A 17,332-nucleotide genomic window follows, 5' to 3' on the forward strand; every position below is an offset into this window, starting at 1 on the left:
TCCAACAAATGGTTTATTTTTGCAAAAACAAATTATAAAACATAGAACCCTGGGCTACAAAAGACAGTAAAGATATCAGCGTTTAAATGCACTTTGATTGGTTTAAGTTGTCACCCCTTGCTCTTTGATATCTTAACATTTTCTTCCACCATATTTGTGTCTTCAGTAAACGCCATCTGAGAGAACATTAAATTCATCTGTTAAATATAAAGCTCCTCCCGATCAATCTGATCCCATCAATTTACCGTCTTTGTTGTAAGATATGTTCAGGTTGCAGACGTAGTCGCTAAAATGAAGAGCAGATCTGTTTCCAGCCCGATGCATTCAAGTCGAGTCCAAAATGAGAAGGTTAACGCAACATGAAGTTTCAGATTAACTGCAGCTGCGACGTAGATTATTGTGCCAGAGCGGAGATGCAGCCGTTTGGGTTCCTGTGTGCGGGTTTTTAAAGGTCCATCAGTGAATAAATGTTCAGTCTGTGAGCCTCAGCTCTGAGATCGAACTCTCTGCAGTGTCGATTGGAGGCCGTTTCTGGCGTTTCCACATGACTCCAAGGATTTGTTGCTCCTGTGGATGGAAGCGCAGATTTTATAAAGCAATAATTGAAACATCTCAAGAGCTCACTTTTATAAAGTAGTTCCTCCTACAGTGGATCGTATTTATGTCTCGTTTCTAAATTATGTTTCTACAAAGTCGTGTACGAGTCATAAAATGGAAGGAAGATGAAGTTTGATTTAGAAAAAGTTTTAATAAAAAAATGTAAACAGTAGGATGTGTATATTAATACAGCTCCCTCAAGTTAATACTACGTAAAAGTATTTCTTGAAGCAATTACAGCTGCAGGTCTTAAAGGGGCTGAGCCGTCTGAGCTCAACCAGGTTTGGATAGAGAGAATTTACATTTCATTTTTGAGTCTAGCTACGGGTTCACAGCTGAATTTAAATCTTGGCTTTGACTAGACCATTCTAGTCAAAGGCATAATGAATCCAACGCATAATGCTGCCACCACCATGCTTCACTGTGGGAACTGTTGTGTCTAGAGTGAGAAACATACGCAGCATTTTGAAAATGGTTTCATTTTAGTTTCACCTGACCTGAGTTGTGTTCCCTGAAAGGGCTGAAACTGTAAACTTGAATTCTTTACATAATCAGCTGGATTTATACTGAGAGTAAATAAGAAGGTGAGCTTTATTTAAGCTAAATTTAACTGAAATAAAATGTTTTTTTAAATTGGATTTTTCTTCCACTTTACGATGATGCAAGACTATGTTTGTCCGTCTCATTAAATATATGTAAAATAAATTGAAGTTTCTTGTAATACGGCAAAAAATAAATAAAAACTTTGAGGGTGTCAGTATTGTTTCAAAGTACTGCATGTGTTAAAGGGGCGGTATTATGTGTTTTCCAGGCACATAGTGCCATTTTATAGCACAATCAAGTAACTGTTATAATTCTGAATAGTGTTTTATATAAAATAGGACTTAAAAATGTTTTGACTTAGTGCCTTGAAATTGGGCCTCTGTCTCTTTAAAAGCTCCTGCTCTTTCTGAAACTCCGCCTTCAGGAAGTCACCACAATATTGCTCCTCTATTAACTCTTTAGCAACGTTTTTACCAGCGTTGCACTGAGAAGTCGCTCATATAACGAGCTCAGCTGATGCGCAGCTCCACCAGGCGTTTGCTAATTACTGCTGGCTAGTCTGAAGGAGCTGAGTGGGGGAGGGCTGTTCTGTGAGGCAGAAGCTCAGAAGCTTGGAAACTGCAGCTTCATGGAGGAGCTTTGTCCTTAAAGGCGGGGCTAAGTCCATCCAGACGTTTTGCACAGCTGAATGGTTTTCATGGGAGGTTAAAGGATTTCTCAAACATGGATAGAAGAATCAAAGCAACCCTTCAGGTATGTTTTTGATGATTGAATAACATTATAACATGATGTAGAGTTTTTTTTTTAAAAAAAAGAGTCAATTTTAGATTATACTGCCTCTTTAACATGTTCCATTATAAGTGTGTCTTAATCCTCATCCTGGTGCATAAACTCATTGCCACTCGTGTGTCCACCACCCCTGAAGACTGGGACAGTAATCGTTGTATTTTGTACCTGGAAGCCGCATGCTGATTGGCTCATTCACCACGCCCTTACCGGGACATGAACGCCTCGAGCACCGCCACGTTCTCTTTGGGGAAGTAGTCCTGCCGAACAACGTGCTCCAGGGCGTGGAGGTGACCCGGGACGACCACCACGGGCTTGATCTTGTCCTCACTCTGAGCGGCGCAGAGGACACGACGGCAGGTGGATTAATTCAACACAGAGGTGAAGCGTTGAATTTGGGAAAAACAAAACCAGATGTGTTGACTTTGTCTTAAGAAAGCTTACCTTAATAAGTCCTAGGAGCACTAACAAAATGGATACGAAGCTGTAACCTTGAAAGGAGGGAGTGCTGAAAGCTTTACTCAGGAGGGCATCTGGGAAGAGGGGAGACAAATATAGGGATTTCTCCAATTAAAACTAAACAAACAAAAAACTAAATTGGGTTGTTTTAAATCCTCTTATAACCACCTCCATCAAAATTTTGACTACAAATTTTAAATAGAGAGTAGGCTGAGGCCTGGAAGGTGTGTTCTGTTGTTTATGTCTTTAGCTGTTTATATGTATTGTGTGTGTATTTATTGTTTATTTGGACAAATGCTACTATGAATACACACACTTACGCCTATGAAATTTCCCCTAGGGGACAATGAAGAATATTCTACTCATGTCGATCTTTAAACAATCAAGGATTTGGTGGGAAATGTGGAAAAAGTCAATCACAAAAGAAAAATGTGAAAACACAAATCCTGACAATCTGTTTCTAGAAGAAGATGAAAATATTTGAGAATAAAAATACAGCTGTACAGGATATCAGCAAAACATGACATGTGATCCAACAGTTTTAGTTATGATTGTTTTGACACTAGAGAGCTCTCAGTCAAACAAAAATGTGAATAAGAACATGACCTGAATATTTAGGAACGGAAATGTGAGGTTTTGTTCTTCTTAGGTGTATTAAAAATGAGGGTAATAAAAACATAAAGTTCACAGATTAACAGACTAATGAGGTTTCCTGCTTTTGGGAGCTATAGGAAAGATTCACCAGGACACTAAAATAAAGAAAATGAGAGCAGCAACCAGTCACCCCAAATAAAATTCGTGCATCTTACCGATTGTGTCCAACACTGCATTCTTGACGTCGTTGTTCTCCTCTTTGTACACCGAGGCGATCTTCAGGAAGGCTTCAGCTGTTTTTCTTGCATCCGTCACATCCACCTAGACAGGGAAACAAACGAAAGTGATTTTCAGACACAAACTGGTAGCACATTTTGTGAAGTTTGGTATCTTTATTTTGTTTGGAAAATGTAAGAAATATAGCAGCTCTGTTGCTTTGTTTAATCCAGCGTAAGCACTGCAGGTCAAATTAAACCCGACTTTGGTCTTAAAAGTAGTGAAATAGTTCTTTTTAACCTTTGAATGTGTCCATATGAGTTTTTTTAATGCTGATGGGGTAAATACTTCAAATCATGGTGTAATGTGCCAAATCACATCTAAGGAATGCAATAGAAATATCAATGCAGAAACAAAGGTTTGCGCCTTAAAAAACTAAACCCAAGAAGAAGGAAAAAAAATGGTCAAATTTGACTCCAGACTTTTCCAAACTGCACAGAAACCCTGAAATGAAGAACCTGCTGCTTCACCGACACCAAGGAGTGTTAAAGACTTCTGCTTGTGTTGCATTATTTCTAAAGCTGCTCTCACACCGTTTCCTATAATGTCATGTGTGTGAAAAACAAGAGTTCTATCTGTCTAAGCGAAGGAAACAAAATGAACTTTGAAAACATTACGTTTTGTCTCCATTTGTGTCGCTTTTTTCCAGCTCCGAATAGTGTGTTTGAGCGCCCCCGAGTGGTCAAGATTAGCCCCATCAATCAGAAAGCAGGTCAGGTGTCGTCAGTTCGATAATCCAGCATGTCAAGGAGAGTGAAGCGTTTTTAAAGTGTTGCATGCGATTCTAGAATTACTTTATTCATCCCAGCAGGGAAATTATTTCGCAGTTACAGCAAGAGCTGTAACTGAACCTAAGATTCAGTAATCTTACTGCTGTTGCACTGATTCTGCTGCACTGGTTCACATGTGGGCTAGTGGATGTGAAGGGGATATTCTTCAGTGGCATCAAGTTTTAAAACCAAAGGCATATAAGCAATATGTGCCTTTGGTTATTATTATATTATAGATCATATTATTATATTACAGTTCATATTTATGATATCATAGTTATTATGATATTATAAAAAGATATTGATGGTTGTATGCAAGCAAGTGCTTCAGCAACTAAAATTTAAGACCTTTTAAGATTATTATAAATGAAATTTAGGACCTATATCTCGACAGAAATGTACAAACTTCGTCCAGGCAACGAGTGATAAATTTGCACTTACTCAAAGAAGCTATCTAGCTAGCATACCCTTGCTAGCAAGCTAGATAAGAATTAAGACCTGTGAATAACATATTGAAGGTAAACGTACTTTTAAAAATGAATTTAAGACATTTTGAGGCCTTAGTTTTAAATTATTATTTGATTTAAGACTTTTTAAGGATGCGCAAACACCCTGTGCCGTCCGTGTATTTCTGCGTTTGCTCACCTGCTGCTGGACCAGCAACGTCCTCTTGGTGCCAAGTTTCAGCAGTTTGTCTGGAGACGGGAAGCTGAGGAAAGAAGAGACATCTGGTGGTCGTGGTGCTGACATGGGAGTGGATGGCTTTGGGTGAGGAGGCAAAGAGAAGAAAGTAGGAAACTTAGGCCAGTGATTGATGTAACCACGGATACACAAGCAATGTTGTGATGCTGGTCATTTTATCGTTTCTAGTGGATTGATTGTGATTTCTGATTTTTTCCTGTGGCAGACATTTCTGGATATTGAAGCTACACAGGTTAGTCACAACTAACCTTGTTGTTGTTGGTGCTGCTGTGGTTCTCCTGCTCTTCCTCCTCCTCTTCAATTTCCTCCTCATCTACATCGTCCTCCTCATCATCATCATCATCGTTATCTTCTTCATCCTCGTCCTCATCGTCTTCAGGCTCACCCTCGTCGTCACTGAGAAAACGGCAGAAACACATTGATGATGAATTTACGTACAGATCTAAATATTAGGCAGTTAAGAAGTCAGAGGCAGCAGGTATGACTGGCTCTTTGTATGGAAGTAAAACAGGAATTAACATGAACAAAAGATTACCGCATTTTCCACACTATAAGGCGCACCTAAAAACCTTCAATTTTCTCAAAAGCCGAGAGTGCGCCTTATAATCCGGTGCTCCTTATATATGGACCAATATTGAGCCACAACAGGTCTCGCAACTACGGTAAGCAGCCACCGACTTCATTTTCCCCTGTAGAAGAAGAAGCGCGCGGCGCACGCTGGGTTTTGTGTAAAGACCCCAAAATGGCTCCCATTAAGAGACACGCTTACGACGCAGAGTTTAAGCTCAAGGCGATCAGTCACACAGTAGGACAGAGCAGCAGCCAGAGAATTTAACATGAACGAATCAATGGTGTGGAAGTGGATATATATTGTGATTGCACTAACGTTTGTTTTACCGTAACAGTATCAGACTGTTTTTTACGTGTTTATTGAATCGAGGAAAAGTTCCCCTCCACTATATGTTATACCTTGATGTTGTTAAAAGATAAACTGTGTCACGAAAATACCACGTCACTTACTTTTCCTCGGGGAAAATAATCAAACATGTTTGTTCATTTTGGGAATGAACGGAGTTTTCAGAACGCTGGTTTGTAATCTATTAATAAAGTTTGACTGATCTATCTGACTATTTTGTTGACATTCCCTTTAGCGCAGTTCCATCTAATGGATGCATAATGTAACTCCAGCCTCTGCTGTAGCATCTATTCTATGCGCCTAATAGTGCGGAAAATACGGTATTTGATATATTGATTACTCAGAAAGGCAATCACCTTAGTGATCCTAACAGATTGATCATGTTCACGCCTTCCATGCCGTCTTTCACGGCTTTGCAGCCATCCTCTCCCAGATAGTTCCCTGAAAATCAAAGGGTTTAAACGACTACTAATCGTTTTTTCTTAAAGTATCAGAAAGATTTGAGCTGCTGTTTTTCCAGATCTGTACCGTTCAGGTCCAGTTTCTCCAGCTGGTCCTTGTTCTTCACAGCCGCCACCACAGCCAGAGCTGCGTCCGCCGTGATCTCACCGTATGACAGATTGAGCTCCTGTCAAACAGAATACGTCATCTTTTAACACAAACGGCATCAAATTATTGTCAGCGGCAGAAATGATTGTGCAAACGACTGAGTTTGTTTTGAAGAGAGAAATACATGTACTGTCGCGTCAGATCTGGATAACTCGAGAAGCATTTTTTAAAATTAAAACAACTTTTTTTCTTGCAGTTTTCAAACTTTTTACTGGAAAAATTATGTTTATTTTTTGCTTATGTTATGACTATAATCCACCAATTAAACAAAACTTCTTGTAGCCTGGCCCAGATATTCTGTTGTACAACTCAAAGGAACAACTGAAATAAAAGCCACATTTTAACATATTTTAGGTCATTTGTAAATTTTTTTTTTTAAAGAAAGCAAGAGAAGAAAAAAAATCACCCAAAAAAATCTGAGATTTTTAAGCCATGTCACCCAATTCTAACTCATCATTTACAAAATAAGAAAAAAAATGAATAACCAAAAAAAAAGAAAAGAAAGTAGTCATGGTAAAATAATTGCCTGTAAAATTAAATTTAAATCAGAGGTGATCAAATACCACGACTTTGTGACAATGCGGTGTTCAGAAAGTTTTTGTGCTTAGGCTCCAAACCTTCATACCGACACAAACCGAGAAAAACAAACTGTTGGCACAATCCAGAACAGATTATGTAATCTAAGTTGTGACAGTCAATCTTACCAACCCACTCACCTTGAGGATGGGTAAGCCCTCTGACACACTCTCTGCAATAGCTCTAGCACCTTCCGGCCGCACTAAACAGTCCCCAAAGTTGATCACCTGGATGCTGTGGAGATGTTTCAGAGCCTGTCAGAACAGACAGAATATCCATTATATTAATACAGATATAACTGATTCTGTTGCACCAATAACATTAATCTGAATTCTAATTCTATTACATAATTATGGATGATAAATGAGTAAAGATATCGACCTTCCTCAATGTTGCAGCGTTCAATGTACGACCCCAACTGCAGGTATGAAAGCACTTGAGGGTGGGGGGAAGCTATTTTGGCAGTCACTACAGTGGAATAATCTTCCATTATTTTAGGCTTTATTTATGTAAATAAATTCAATTTTTGCACAGAACATTAAAAAAGATTTCGGATAGAGACTTAAGATAAGAGAATAATACTTTATTGATCCCCAAAGGAGGTAAGGGGCATTTAGTTTGTCCCAGCATAGCACACAACAAAAATTTTAAATAAGTAATAATAATATTTCATTAATAATAATGAATGGCGTCAGAGTCGGCCATCTATCTTTTCTATAAAAAGAAAAGCCTTTTAATAAATTCTTGCTGCTCCCTGAGCTTGAAACACAATTCCAACCACTTTCGTGTTTTAAAAACATAAAGCACATAAAATAAACTGCTGCTATTATATCTTGTGTCTCTGTACCTGCGCCATGGCAACAGCCCCCTTTTCAGTGAAGGTGTTGTCGTTGAGGTTGAGGATCCGGAGCCCTGGGTTGTGCTGCATGGCGGAGGCCAGAGCCGTCACGCCCAGGTGGTTGATTCCATTCTGGGGCATGTGAACCTCCTCCAGGCTGCCCATCAGCTTAGAAAAACAAACAAAAACACAATAGAAAACAATAATGTTACAATGATCAGCCTAAACGGCACCAAAAGCTCTCGACTGAAAAGAATAAATTGTTAATAGCAACACTAGTCTCTGCCCAGTCAAGCAAATTTGAGTTGCATGAAAAAGGTACATGAATTTGTACCAAACTGTCACAGTACAAGAAATCAGACGTGATCACCACCGTCCGTCAGAAAACAACGCACATCTTTTTTTAGCTGCTTTTGTGGCGAGTAGCAACAGCAAGTGAGCTGATAAAAATGCTGTCAAAAGCACGCCACAACAAAGCAATGCAACATTGACTGTATTGATGATAAAAACTGTAGGCTCCTTGTTATTATGGTCGTAATTATTTAGTGTTTTCACAATCGGAGAAGTTGTTTAGGTCTGTATGTCTTGCATTTGGCATAGTAAAGGACAAATAACTTTTAAGCCATCACCTACTTTTACTTTTCGTTTGGCCATTTTTTTTTTGTTAAAAATTGAGTAAACTTTTTAAAGGGAACCAAAAAGTAGGGAAATAATGCCAACATATTAGCAAGGGTGGTTTATTTTTGTGTTCATGTTTCTGTTAAAAAAAATAAGGAAAACAAAAAAAGTAGGAGTTGGTATGTACTGATTAATGACCGAAACAAAGTGGCTGTTTTGTCACAACCCTATTCAAATTACAACCATTTATATTTCATAACTCACTAGTATATTTAATATTATCTGAATAAAGTTCTCTTTGTGAACGACCCTCACCTGGAAAGCTTGAGCGAGGGCGGTGGCTCCATCGTTCTCCAAACGGTTCCTCCCTGCGACAAACACCTTCAGGCTGAGGGGTTCGTTTTTCTCACTGGATTGTTCATGACACTGGATCAACGAAGCAGCCAAGATCTGAAGAGTTCAAAACACAATTTGGTACACAATAGTAGAAGAATTGAAGAAGGATTAGTGAACAAAAGTCTTTGTCTCTTGGTCCGTTTGTTGATTTACCTTTCCGCCTCCGATGCCCATGCCGCAGTTGTTGAGCCGTAGTTCCTGTAACGTGAAGCAGGTGGTGCTCTTGAGCAGCTTCTCGATGCCCTTCACGCCATCGGGCCCAAACGCGTTGTCGCTGAGGTCTAAAACCGTCAGTCGGGCCCCTGCTAGCATCAGGGCATCACCCAGGGAGTTCTACAACACAAAAACACAAAACCTGACTAAAACAACCCAGGTAAAGAATGTGTGTCATGTAAGCACAGATTTATAAAGGTGTCATTGAAAGTGTTTTACCAAAGCAGGCGGGATCTCGGAGCGCAGACGACCAGTAAACATGTCACTCCAGTAACAGCGCTGATTGTGAGAAAACACATGTAAACAATGTTACTATTTTGAAAAACACAAGAGGTAGTCTTCCAAAGTTAATCATTCAACTATAGAGGAGGTATCTGAGACATAGATACAATATCTACATATACACTGATCAGGTTTTTACTGCCCAATACTGACAGAATCTCTCAATTCTGAATTTTTATTTCAAAACGGAAAAAATATAGAACAAAAAACATGCGTTTCATGTTCTTGGATTCAGGTATTAGCTTTGAATTAAAGAAAAACATAGAGGAACTGAACAATTGGTCCCATTTCAGTATCAAACTGTCTCCTTAATTTCAATCTGATCTGGCTAAAACTCAACATAGAGGGTCAAGCTGCATGCTGTTGGTTAATGCATTTATAGACTGAAAATTGTTATTAAGTATTGTTAGTTTTTATTGCCAATTGTGGTTTCTGGTTGACTGATTGACATATTTACAATTATAACCACACAAAAAAAATGTGGGTCAAGACAAACATGGAGTTTGCTTACAATATTTGGACCAGAGGCAACTAATGAGAAACATCTTTATGCCATACTCTTAGGCATAAGACCATATGAAGCCAAGACAACTCCAAAATTGTAACTTTTTGTAGCTGATTTTGCTAAGTGTGATGTTTACAACTACATTGATGACAAAAGTTTCAAACTCAGAACCTTGAAGTCGCTCTTCGTCTCAAGCGCTTTGGCAATGGCTTGCGCTGCCTCGACGCCAACAGTGTTTCCCTCCATCCTGAGAGCTTGTAAACCCTCAAACTCCTCGATGTCCTTCACGATCTCCTCCGCTGTAAAACGGGTAAGTGGTGTCAGGTTTAGAAGTAGCAACGGTAACAACTGGAGCATTAGGGTTTCCCACAGTGTATTATAACACTGGCGGGCCACCAGGCTTTACTTGTGTCCCCACCAGGCTAAGCATTGCTTTTTCTTTTTTTTTTTTTTTTTATGTATGTTTGCATTTTTTAAGACTTTATAGTTGGTTTTCAGATATTAATCTTCCAATAACACATAATTATCAAGTTACATTTTCAAATTTCCTGTCAACTTTAAACATTTTTTAACTCAAAAACACGGCGGACCGCTGGATGAATGACTGCTGAGCTCCCCAACCACCAGGCTTAGCAAGTTTTCTGGGGGAAACCTTGAGAGCTGCACATATCCAACTATCATCGCAATATTTTGATTGCCAACAACTGCCAGGATGATACTTTTGATCAAAAAAACTGTTATATTTTCATTCATTCTCACTCTTTGGCCAATTGGACCGACTCCATTTGCCTTTAACCTTCACACCTGACATCTATTTTAATAGGTCAAGACACGAAACAGAAGAATTGAATAGGAACAATTAAGACACCATAGTAAAACAAACATAAGTAACTGAAGCCAGAATAATGTTTTTAAATAATGATACCAATAAAATGAGGATTTGCGTCACTGAGTGTGTACAATGGTCTGCTGACGTCACGTACCTGACTGGGCATCATCCAGCTTCCTTCCCTGGCCTTTGTAGCTCAACTCTCCATCCTCAACTCCAGTCTTGGCCAGAGAGTCAGCCAGCTCTGCAACAATGTCTGTCGCCATGGATATGCCTGAGGACCAAAGGCATTGTTCACTTTTTTTTATTCGTCTTCAAGTTAAACTCTATTGTATGTACGGTTGTTTTTATTTCACCCTTACACTGAAGAGAAACGGATAAAAATGTATTGATACGTTTATCTTAGCTTCCACAATGACTTAATTTTTTAAAGCGATACTATAATATTTCCTTTAAAACAGAATAAAGTGAAGAGAATTTTTGGCCTCAATTTTGCGTTTATTATCCACTAAGGTTGTTTTAAAGGTGAACTGTCCTACTTCAAACACCTGACTTGTATAATAAACCCGCGGCTGCTAACAGTGAGTTAGCAGCGACGCTGCTTCGTGTCCGTTGACCCGACAACTGCCGACTCAGCAACACATTACCTGCTCGTTACACAAGTCAAAAACCTGGCGACGTGTTTACGTAGGACCATAAAGAACATGTATTTAACTCTGGAGTCGTTCGTTTATAACATGGAGAACTGACGTTTGCTAGCTAGCATTGGTGCGTTTCACATGAAACGGCGTGTCTGTGACTCGGCCTTTTCATGTAGCAACATAACGTTTGTTGCTGGCAGTTTACGGCTCAAGCTTCGTCTCTCCAACACTTTATGTAACAAATGAGGATGTTTAAAAAAATAAAAATAAAACTTACGTCGCCGTTACACACTCCCGTTACGATTGAATCCAGTCCAGCTGCACACTCCCGCTCGCCTCTGCCGTTCAAAACCAAAGCGTCGCCTCACCAAACCACTTGACGACCGCTGAACGAGGAATCACGGGACTTGTAGTTCTATTGGGACTACAAACGTAAGTCACCATTATTTCTGGACAGAGTTACAACCGGGAATGCAGTATCACTGTACATTTCTAGCAGGAGAAAAATATATAATATAGATAATAAAAAATCTTATAAAAATATATACATAAAAATTTTGCTTTGAATAATTATTTAACGTCTAATGATAGATTTACTGCTGATAAAATTATTGCCTTAATTACTGCATTTAACTATGTTGTACTGTTCAGCTTATGCATTTCAACAGATAAAAAGTTGCAATGGTCATCAATAAAGTCTACTATTGACTAAATATTGCCTGCAACTGATCTTTTTAGTATTCGTCTGTTATTAAAACTGTGTGTGAAGAGAAATTGTGCGTCCTGATCAGAGAACTTGTTGGTGGAAATGAAATAACTTTTACAAGTGGAAGAATCAAAATGGTGTTTCAGTAACATCTCCAAGTTTTCACATTTATTTATACATTTCTAAGCAATTTTGTCTAATATGTAAAGAAATTCAAATGGATGGATAATCTGAGGTTAGGATTCAATTACATCAAATGATTTGTGCAGTAATATTAAGTTAAAGTATATTATTGTACATAAACCAATCAGCATAGATGTAAAATCAAAGCAAAGATTGGTAAAGTTTTTATTAAAACATAAAAAAACATAAGAAGAAGGAGTCAGAGACAGCCAACATTCATAGAATCAGGGAGTAAATTTAATGTATCTTAATCAAAATGAATTGAATATAACATTTAATTATATCCCAATCCTAACATATGTTTGGATTGGGATATTTTGTATGGATTTTTTCAATTCAGCAAATATATATTTATCTTATTATTCATTTACATGTCTCATTTTCAGGACTACACCGGTGCATTTCTAATTCAAAACCTATGATATGTTTGGTATTTGGAGAGCTGAGAAACTGCAATAGTTAGGCTAGTCAAATGCTGTCCAAGGACAATGTTGTACATTCCTCTCTGCTGGCCTATCAAGCCAAGTCAAGTTTATTTGCAAAACGCATTTTAGCAACAAAGCAGTTCCAAGTGTTTCACCTGATAAAAACCTAACACATTAACCAATTATATTGGGAACAGCAAATCATAGGACGACTATTCCTCCACATTGTGCAACAGACTGTCACAGGATGTCTTTACCACCTCAGGCAATCCAACTACATACTCCTCCGCTTAACTACAAGTTAATTAATCTCCATGCAAGGCAATCAAACTCAGTTGCTGCATAATTATACAGTCAATTTAATCCATAAAGAGAATGTGGGGTCTTCCTTCAGGCTCCTCAGGATGCCGGTGTGGTGTTGTTGCAGGAAAAAAGACTCTACATGCTACAGACTTTGGTTGAACAGCAAAGTTGTATTACAATACTGCAGCCTAAGTCAGTATGACCAAGTTGCGAGGAAATCTTGGCCCAATTGTCATGAAATCTCCCCAATCTCTGGACTATGTCCTTTTTATAGGGCTCTGACCAACACATGTTCCCCAAAGTCAACACATGCATATTTTTCACATTCACGTCTTCTTCTGGGTCCTGGTGCCGGATTGTCTGCTTATGCATTTGGAAACCATAGATTAGACTTATTTTTCAAACTTAATGTCTTTTGACCCTTGACCTGACTGTTTTCCCAAATCTTCCAAAAGGTTCTCCTGTGTGGTCAGACACTACAAGAATTTAAAAGTCATCTATACATTCCATTTTAATCCTAGATATAAAACAATAAAACAATATAGTCAAGTTCAAACTAGTTACATACTTTGGTAAAAAGTTCTCAAAGGAAACCCTGCAATTGTGTTGCAATTGTGGAAAAGAAAAACAACCTTTTAAGCGAAGGGCATCATCTGTAGCGAGAGACGTTTTTGTCTTCAGTAGCTCAGCTTTTGGACAAGGTCAAGGCATTTTATAACCACAACAAACTGTACCTGGAACTAATGCAATTTATATGCATAAAGCTTGAATATAGGATTACAAAGTATAAATTTATTAAACATAGTCTTGTTTCTGTTTTTTTTAAAAAAGTTTCTAACTACATTTTTGCTTTCATTATTCTAACCTTTTACAAGGAAGCGTAATTACTATTGAGTATTTCAAAAACAACCACAAGCATTTCTTTCCAGATGATTCAAGTACGTAGTTATTATTTTAAATATCGTCACCTTCCTAAAATAATAGCCTATGTCTTTTTTATTATCATTATTTATTTTTTGCTAAAAGTGATTTTAGGCATTATTTTTGATGAACGATGAAAAGAAAACCAAAAGTTACTTTTCTTCTCCTCAGTTTTGTATGGAAGCCCGTTTCCGCCACATTGATTTAAAAAAAAAAATTATCTCATTTTAATGACCCAAAACTGCTGCTGTGTTTCCATTCTGGCGAAAATGTGTTGCTTTTGGGGGCATCAGGTAAATCGCAACTTCCTCCGATATTTTAAAGGAGCGGTTATTATCACGTGACGTGACGAACTTCGCGAGCTCGCGGGCGGCACGCAGAGTGGCGCGGCGCGGCGCGGCGCGCTGCGGTCACGTGACAGCTCTCATGCGCGTGTCGCGAGGAGCCTTTTGCAGCTGGTAGCTGAGAATCGAAACTTACCGGAGATCGCGGAGACAGCCGTTCCGTCCTTCCTGCTTTCTTGGCCTCATAGCGCATTAGCTCAAACTCACAGCCGCTGCTCGTCCCTTCCTGTTCCATTCTGCCGCCATGAACTGCCTTTAAACTTTGCTTTGGCTCAGTGAACTTCCTCACTTTATCAGGTAGGTGTGTCTGGCTGAAGTTGGCATCCATAACAGTTATGTTTGTGGTTGGTATTTTGAAGAAAGAAAAAGTAACAGTACATACAAATATAGACCTAGAGTACGCCCCCCCTCCCTGACTAGCTGGGGTTTATGTTTCTGTGCAGTGGACCACCATGGAGTCAGCCCGAGAGATACGAAAGGAGGAGATAAGCAGGGCTCTGGTTTTTATACAGTGAGTACATTGTTTTTATGTGTAAGCACAAGGGCGCTGTGGCAGAAAACGAAACTAGCCTTGACGTGCATCCTTGTCAGATAAGATATTTAAGCGCTTCTGATTAAGTTTATGTCTTGTGTTTTAGGTCTCCCTTGGCTTATCCAGATCCTGCAGGGTACCAGGTAGTGACTGATCATTTAATCTGACGTGTGTGTGTGTTTTTTTGCTGCTGTTTTCACATGTTGCTGTGATTATTAAATCACATCCTTCTTAGTACTGTTAGTGTTACATAGTGCCTTGCAAAAGTGTTAAGAACTACTAGAAGTTTATGACATGTTGTTTGGATCGTAAACACACAACACAGAGTTGCACTTACTTGTGAAGTAGGAGGAAATTGACTGTTGGTTGTGTTCAGTCCCTTTTGATCTGGTATTAGGTCTTCCATCAGTCTCCTCTTGATGCTGGTTTGGTGACCCCGTTTATAGGGTTCTGGTCTATCCTCAAAGTTTACATTATCGCCTGCCTGTCTTCTCGATATGGGCATGTTGAGGTCACAGTGTCTGTACGTCTGCTAATGCATCTGGGGTCCACATCTGAAACCAGTTTGTTTTTTTTAACTCGATGTCTCTTTTTCTCGGCCGGTCCTCTTGCACATTACCAAAAGTCCTTACTACGCTGGTGCATTTACATAAAATCAAGTGCAACAAATTGGCTTTAGCAGTGAGCTAAGATGTAATTGCTCACAAAACAGCTGTTCTGTGAAGGCCTTAGAGGGGCAATATCCTGTTAAATCGACTTTTATGAGCCTTGCATCATGTTAGAATGTTATTCCCTGATCAATTTCAAGGCGTTAAATTAGATAATAAATTTTTTAAAGTGACATTTGATATACATCGCTTTTATAACAACTGAAGGTAGCATAGTTACTTGATTATACTATGAAATGGCACTATATGACTGGAAAGCACATAATTTTTTTAGTTTACAGTGAATGTGGGAAGATGTCAAACATCTAGACATCCAGTGTATCATAAGCCTGGCGGGCTGCCAGGCTTTATTTGCACCCCCACCAGGCTAAGCATGGCTTCTTTATTTATTTTAGGTATTTTAAATGTTTAAGAATTTTTAGTTAGTGTTCAGATATTATTAATTTCTTCCAATAAAACATAATTACTTAGTGATATTTTCAAATATCCCTTCAATTTTGAACATCTTTTATCTCAATGAACGTGGTGGACCACTGGACGACTGCCCTGGCGCCTCTACCACAGGGGTTAGCAAGATTTCTGGGGGGAACCCCTGCTGTAGATTTGGCACAATCCAGTCAGGAAGCAATTCAGAAACCTGCGATATTCAATGGTTTGGTTCTACACTGCTGCAGACGGTGCAAGTCACCGACAGGTCTGTGAATGCACCATTCATTTGGTGGCTTACTCAGGTTTAGGAGAAGCGCATGCTGCAGTCCAGAGGACCTCTTTGTGAAATGTCTGACTTATTTCAGCATTGCAATGCCAGTCCAGAGTCTGTGCTGCCACACTTTAGCCTCGGATTGAAATCCATTCGCGTTCCAAATGGGCCCGGCTGCAGGCCCGGTCGCTCAAGCGTTAGCTTCATTGCATAAACACAGAAACACAACTAGAAAAGCACAGAACCTTTGCTGTGCTGAAATCACATGAGGAACTGGTTTCCTCAGTTCCCAGTAGCTCAGAATGTGTTGTTAAGGTGGTGATTCAAAACAGAATCTTATCATCAAATAAATCAGCACATACTAAAAAAGAAAAGTTGATTTAAACACTTTAAATACCCATCGTTTTTCTGTAAAATGTAAAATTCCTCTGAATGGATAACACGTATCGTGTGCCATGACTCTCGGTAAATAAAGGGGCTTTTGTGCATCTTTTCCTCGTCTTTCTCCCGCAGGACTTTTTGACCCGCTTGGTGTGCAACCTGCTGGAAGAGGGCAACGCCTTCTTCCGAGACCAGCAGTGGGAGGAGGCCGTCAGACTGTTCACTGAGGCCTTGAACATCTCAACCTACGCTGAAGGAGATGAGATCCAGATCCCTCAAGCTCTCCTGGAGAGCCTGTATGTCAACCGAGCCGCTGCCTACCACAGCATGGTGAGGCTCTTTGCTTTTGAGATGAATGAAGAAAGCTGCTGCTGCTGTCTTTGAAATATTAGCAAATGTATTGAAAGGATTAAAAACCAAGACGATTACACGAGTACTATCCTGCAGCCTGAGGTTTTGTTAAATATGATGCCATAAGCTTGGTGCACATAATAAGGGCTGAATTAGTTGATTGAATTACTCCTAATAAATCAATTATTGAAATAATTGTCAACTAATTTATCAGTCAATATGCGTAGCATATGTCAGCAACAAGGCAGTTCAAAGTGCTTTACATCATAAAAACAAAAATAAAGTCATAAAAGACCATAAGAACGACATACTCAAAGCAGTAATCACTTCAATTAATAAATTTTTTAATTTAAATATACTTTTTCCATTTAAGGTAAAATAAAAAAAAACTTTGTCAGTAAATTTGTTCTACCCAGAACTCCTGAAGTGACTTAGTTTCAGCATCACATTATTTAAATTCTGTAAAAATAATCTCCCATTAGGCTGTAATATGCCTTATAATTATTAATCCAAAAGATAATTGTAAGCAGTTTTTCTTTAGCTGCAGATGCCTCTTGCTAGAAATGATCAAGCGTACAATAAAGGAGTGCTATGTTGTTTCATTTTAGGTAATAAAATGAGCATTGAAAAATATAAATTAAGTATTTTACATCTTTTTATGTATTTCT

At 38.8% G+C, this 17,332-nt stretch overlaps 2 protein-coding genes across 3 annotated transcripts in view; one reads left to right on the plus strand and one right to left on the minus strand.

Moving 5' to 3' along the window:
* rangap1a (RAN GTPase activating protein 1a) lies at positions 1 to 14,261 on the minus strand. 2 transcript variants are annotated; one of them, XM_028041689.1, is made up of 17 exons: positions 14,169 to 14,261; positions 11,428 to 11,574; positions 10,664 to 10,783; positions 9,852 to 9,979; positions 9,113 to 9,172; positions 8,834 to 9,013; positions 8,600 to 8,734; positions 7,676 to 7,834; positions 6,969 to 7,082; positions 6,172 to 6,271; positions 6,000 to 6,084; positions 4,976 to 5,123; positions 4,671 to 4,787; positions 3,195 to 3,300; positions 2,371 to 2,459; positions 2,137 to 2,258; positions 1 to 567 (listed from the first exon to the last, which is right to left on the minus strand). In XM_028041689.1, exons 3-17 carry the CDS (start codon positions 10,773 to 10,775, stop codon positions 486 to 488), a joined length of 1,737 nt encoding a protein of 578 aa, XP_027897490.1. In that variant the 5' UTR covers positions 10,776 to 10,783; positions 11,428 to 11,574; positions 14,169 to 14,261; the 3' UTR covers positions 1 to 485. The 2 variants fall into 2 exon arrangements, with proteins under 2 accessions (XP_027897490.1, XP_027897492.1); XM_028041691.1 differs by having other exon boundaries at positions 2,095 to 2,258.
* Positions 14,188 to 17,332, plus strand: part of LOC114159652 (zinc finger CCCH domain-containing protein 7B-like) — a 14,487-nt gene continuing 11,342 nt past the window's right edge. Inside the window, exons 1-4 of the mRNA XM_028041685.1 lie at positions 14,188 to 14,329; positions 14,476 to 14,543; positions 14,671 to 14,707; positions 16,446 to 16,643. Of these exons, the coding sequence (XP_027897486.1) occupies positions 14,485 to 14,543; positions 14,671 to 14,707; positions 16,446 to 16,643 (294 nt within the window). The 5' untranslated portion in view covers positions 14,188 to 14,329; positions 14,476 to 14,484. The remainder of the gene's footprint in view (positions 14,330 to 14,475; positions 14,544 to 14,670; positions 14,708 to 16,445; positions 16,644 to 17,332) is intronic.

The sequence above is a fragment of the Xiphophorus couchianus genome, chromosome 16 (assembly GCF_001444195.1).
Source record: "Xiphophorus couchianus chromosome 16, X_couchianus-1.0, whole genome shotgun sequence".
NCBI lineage: Eukaryota > Metazoa > Chordata > Actinopteri > Cyprinodontiformes > Poeciliidae > Xiphophorus > Xiphophorus couchianus.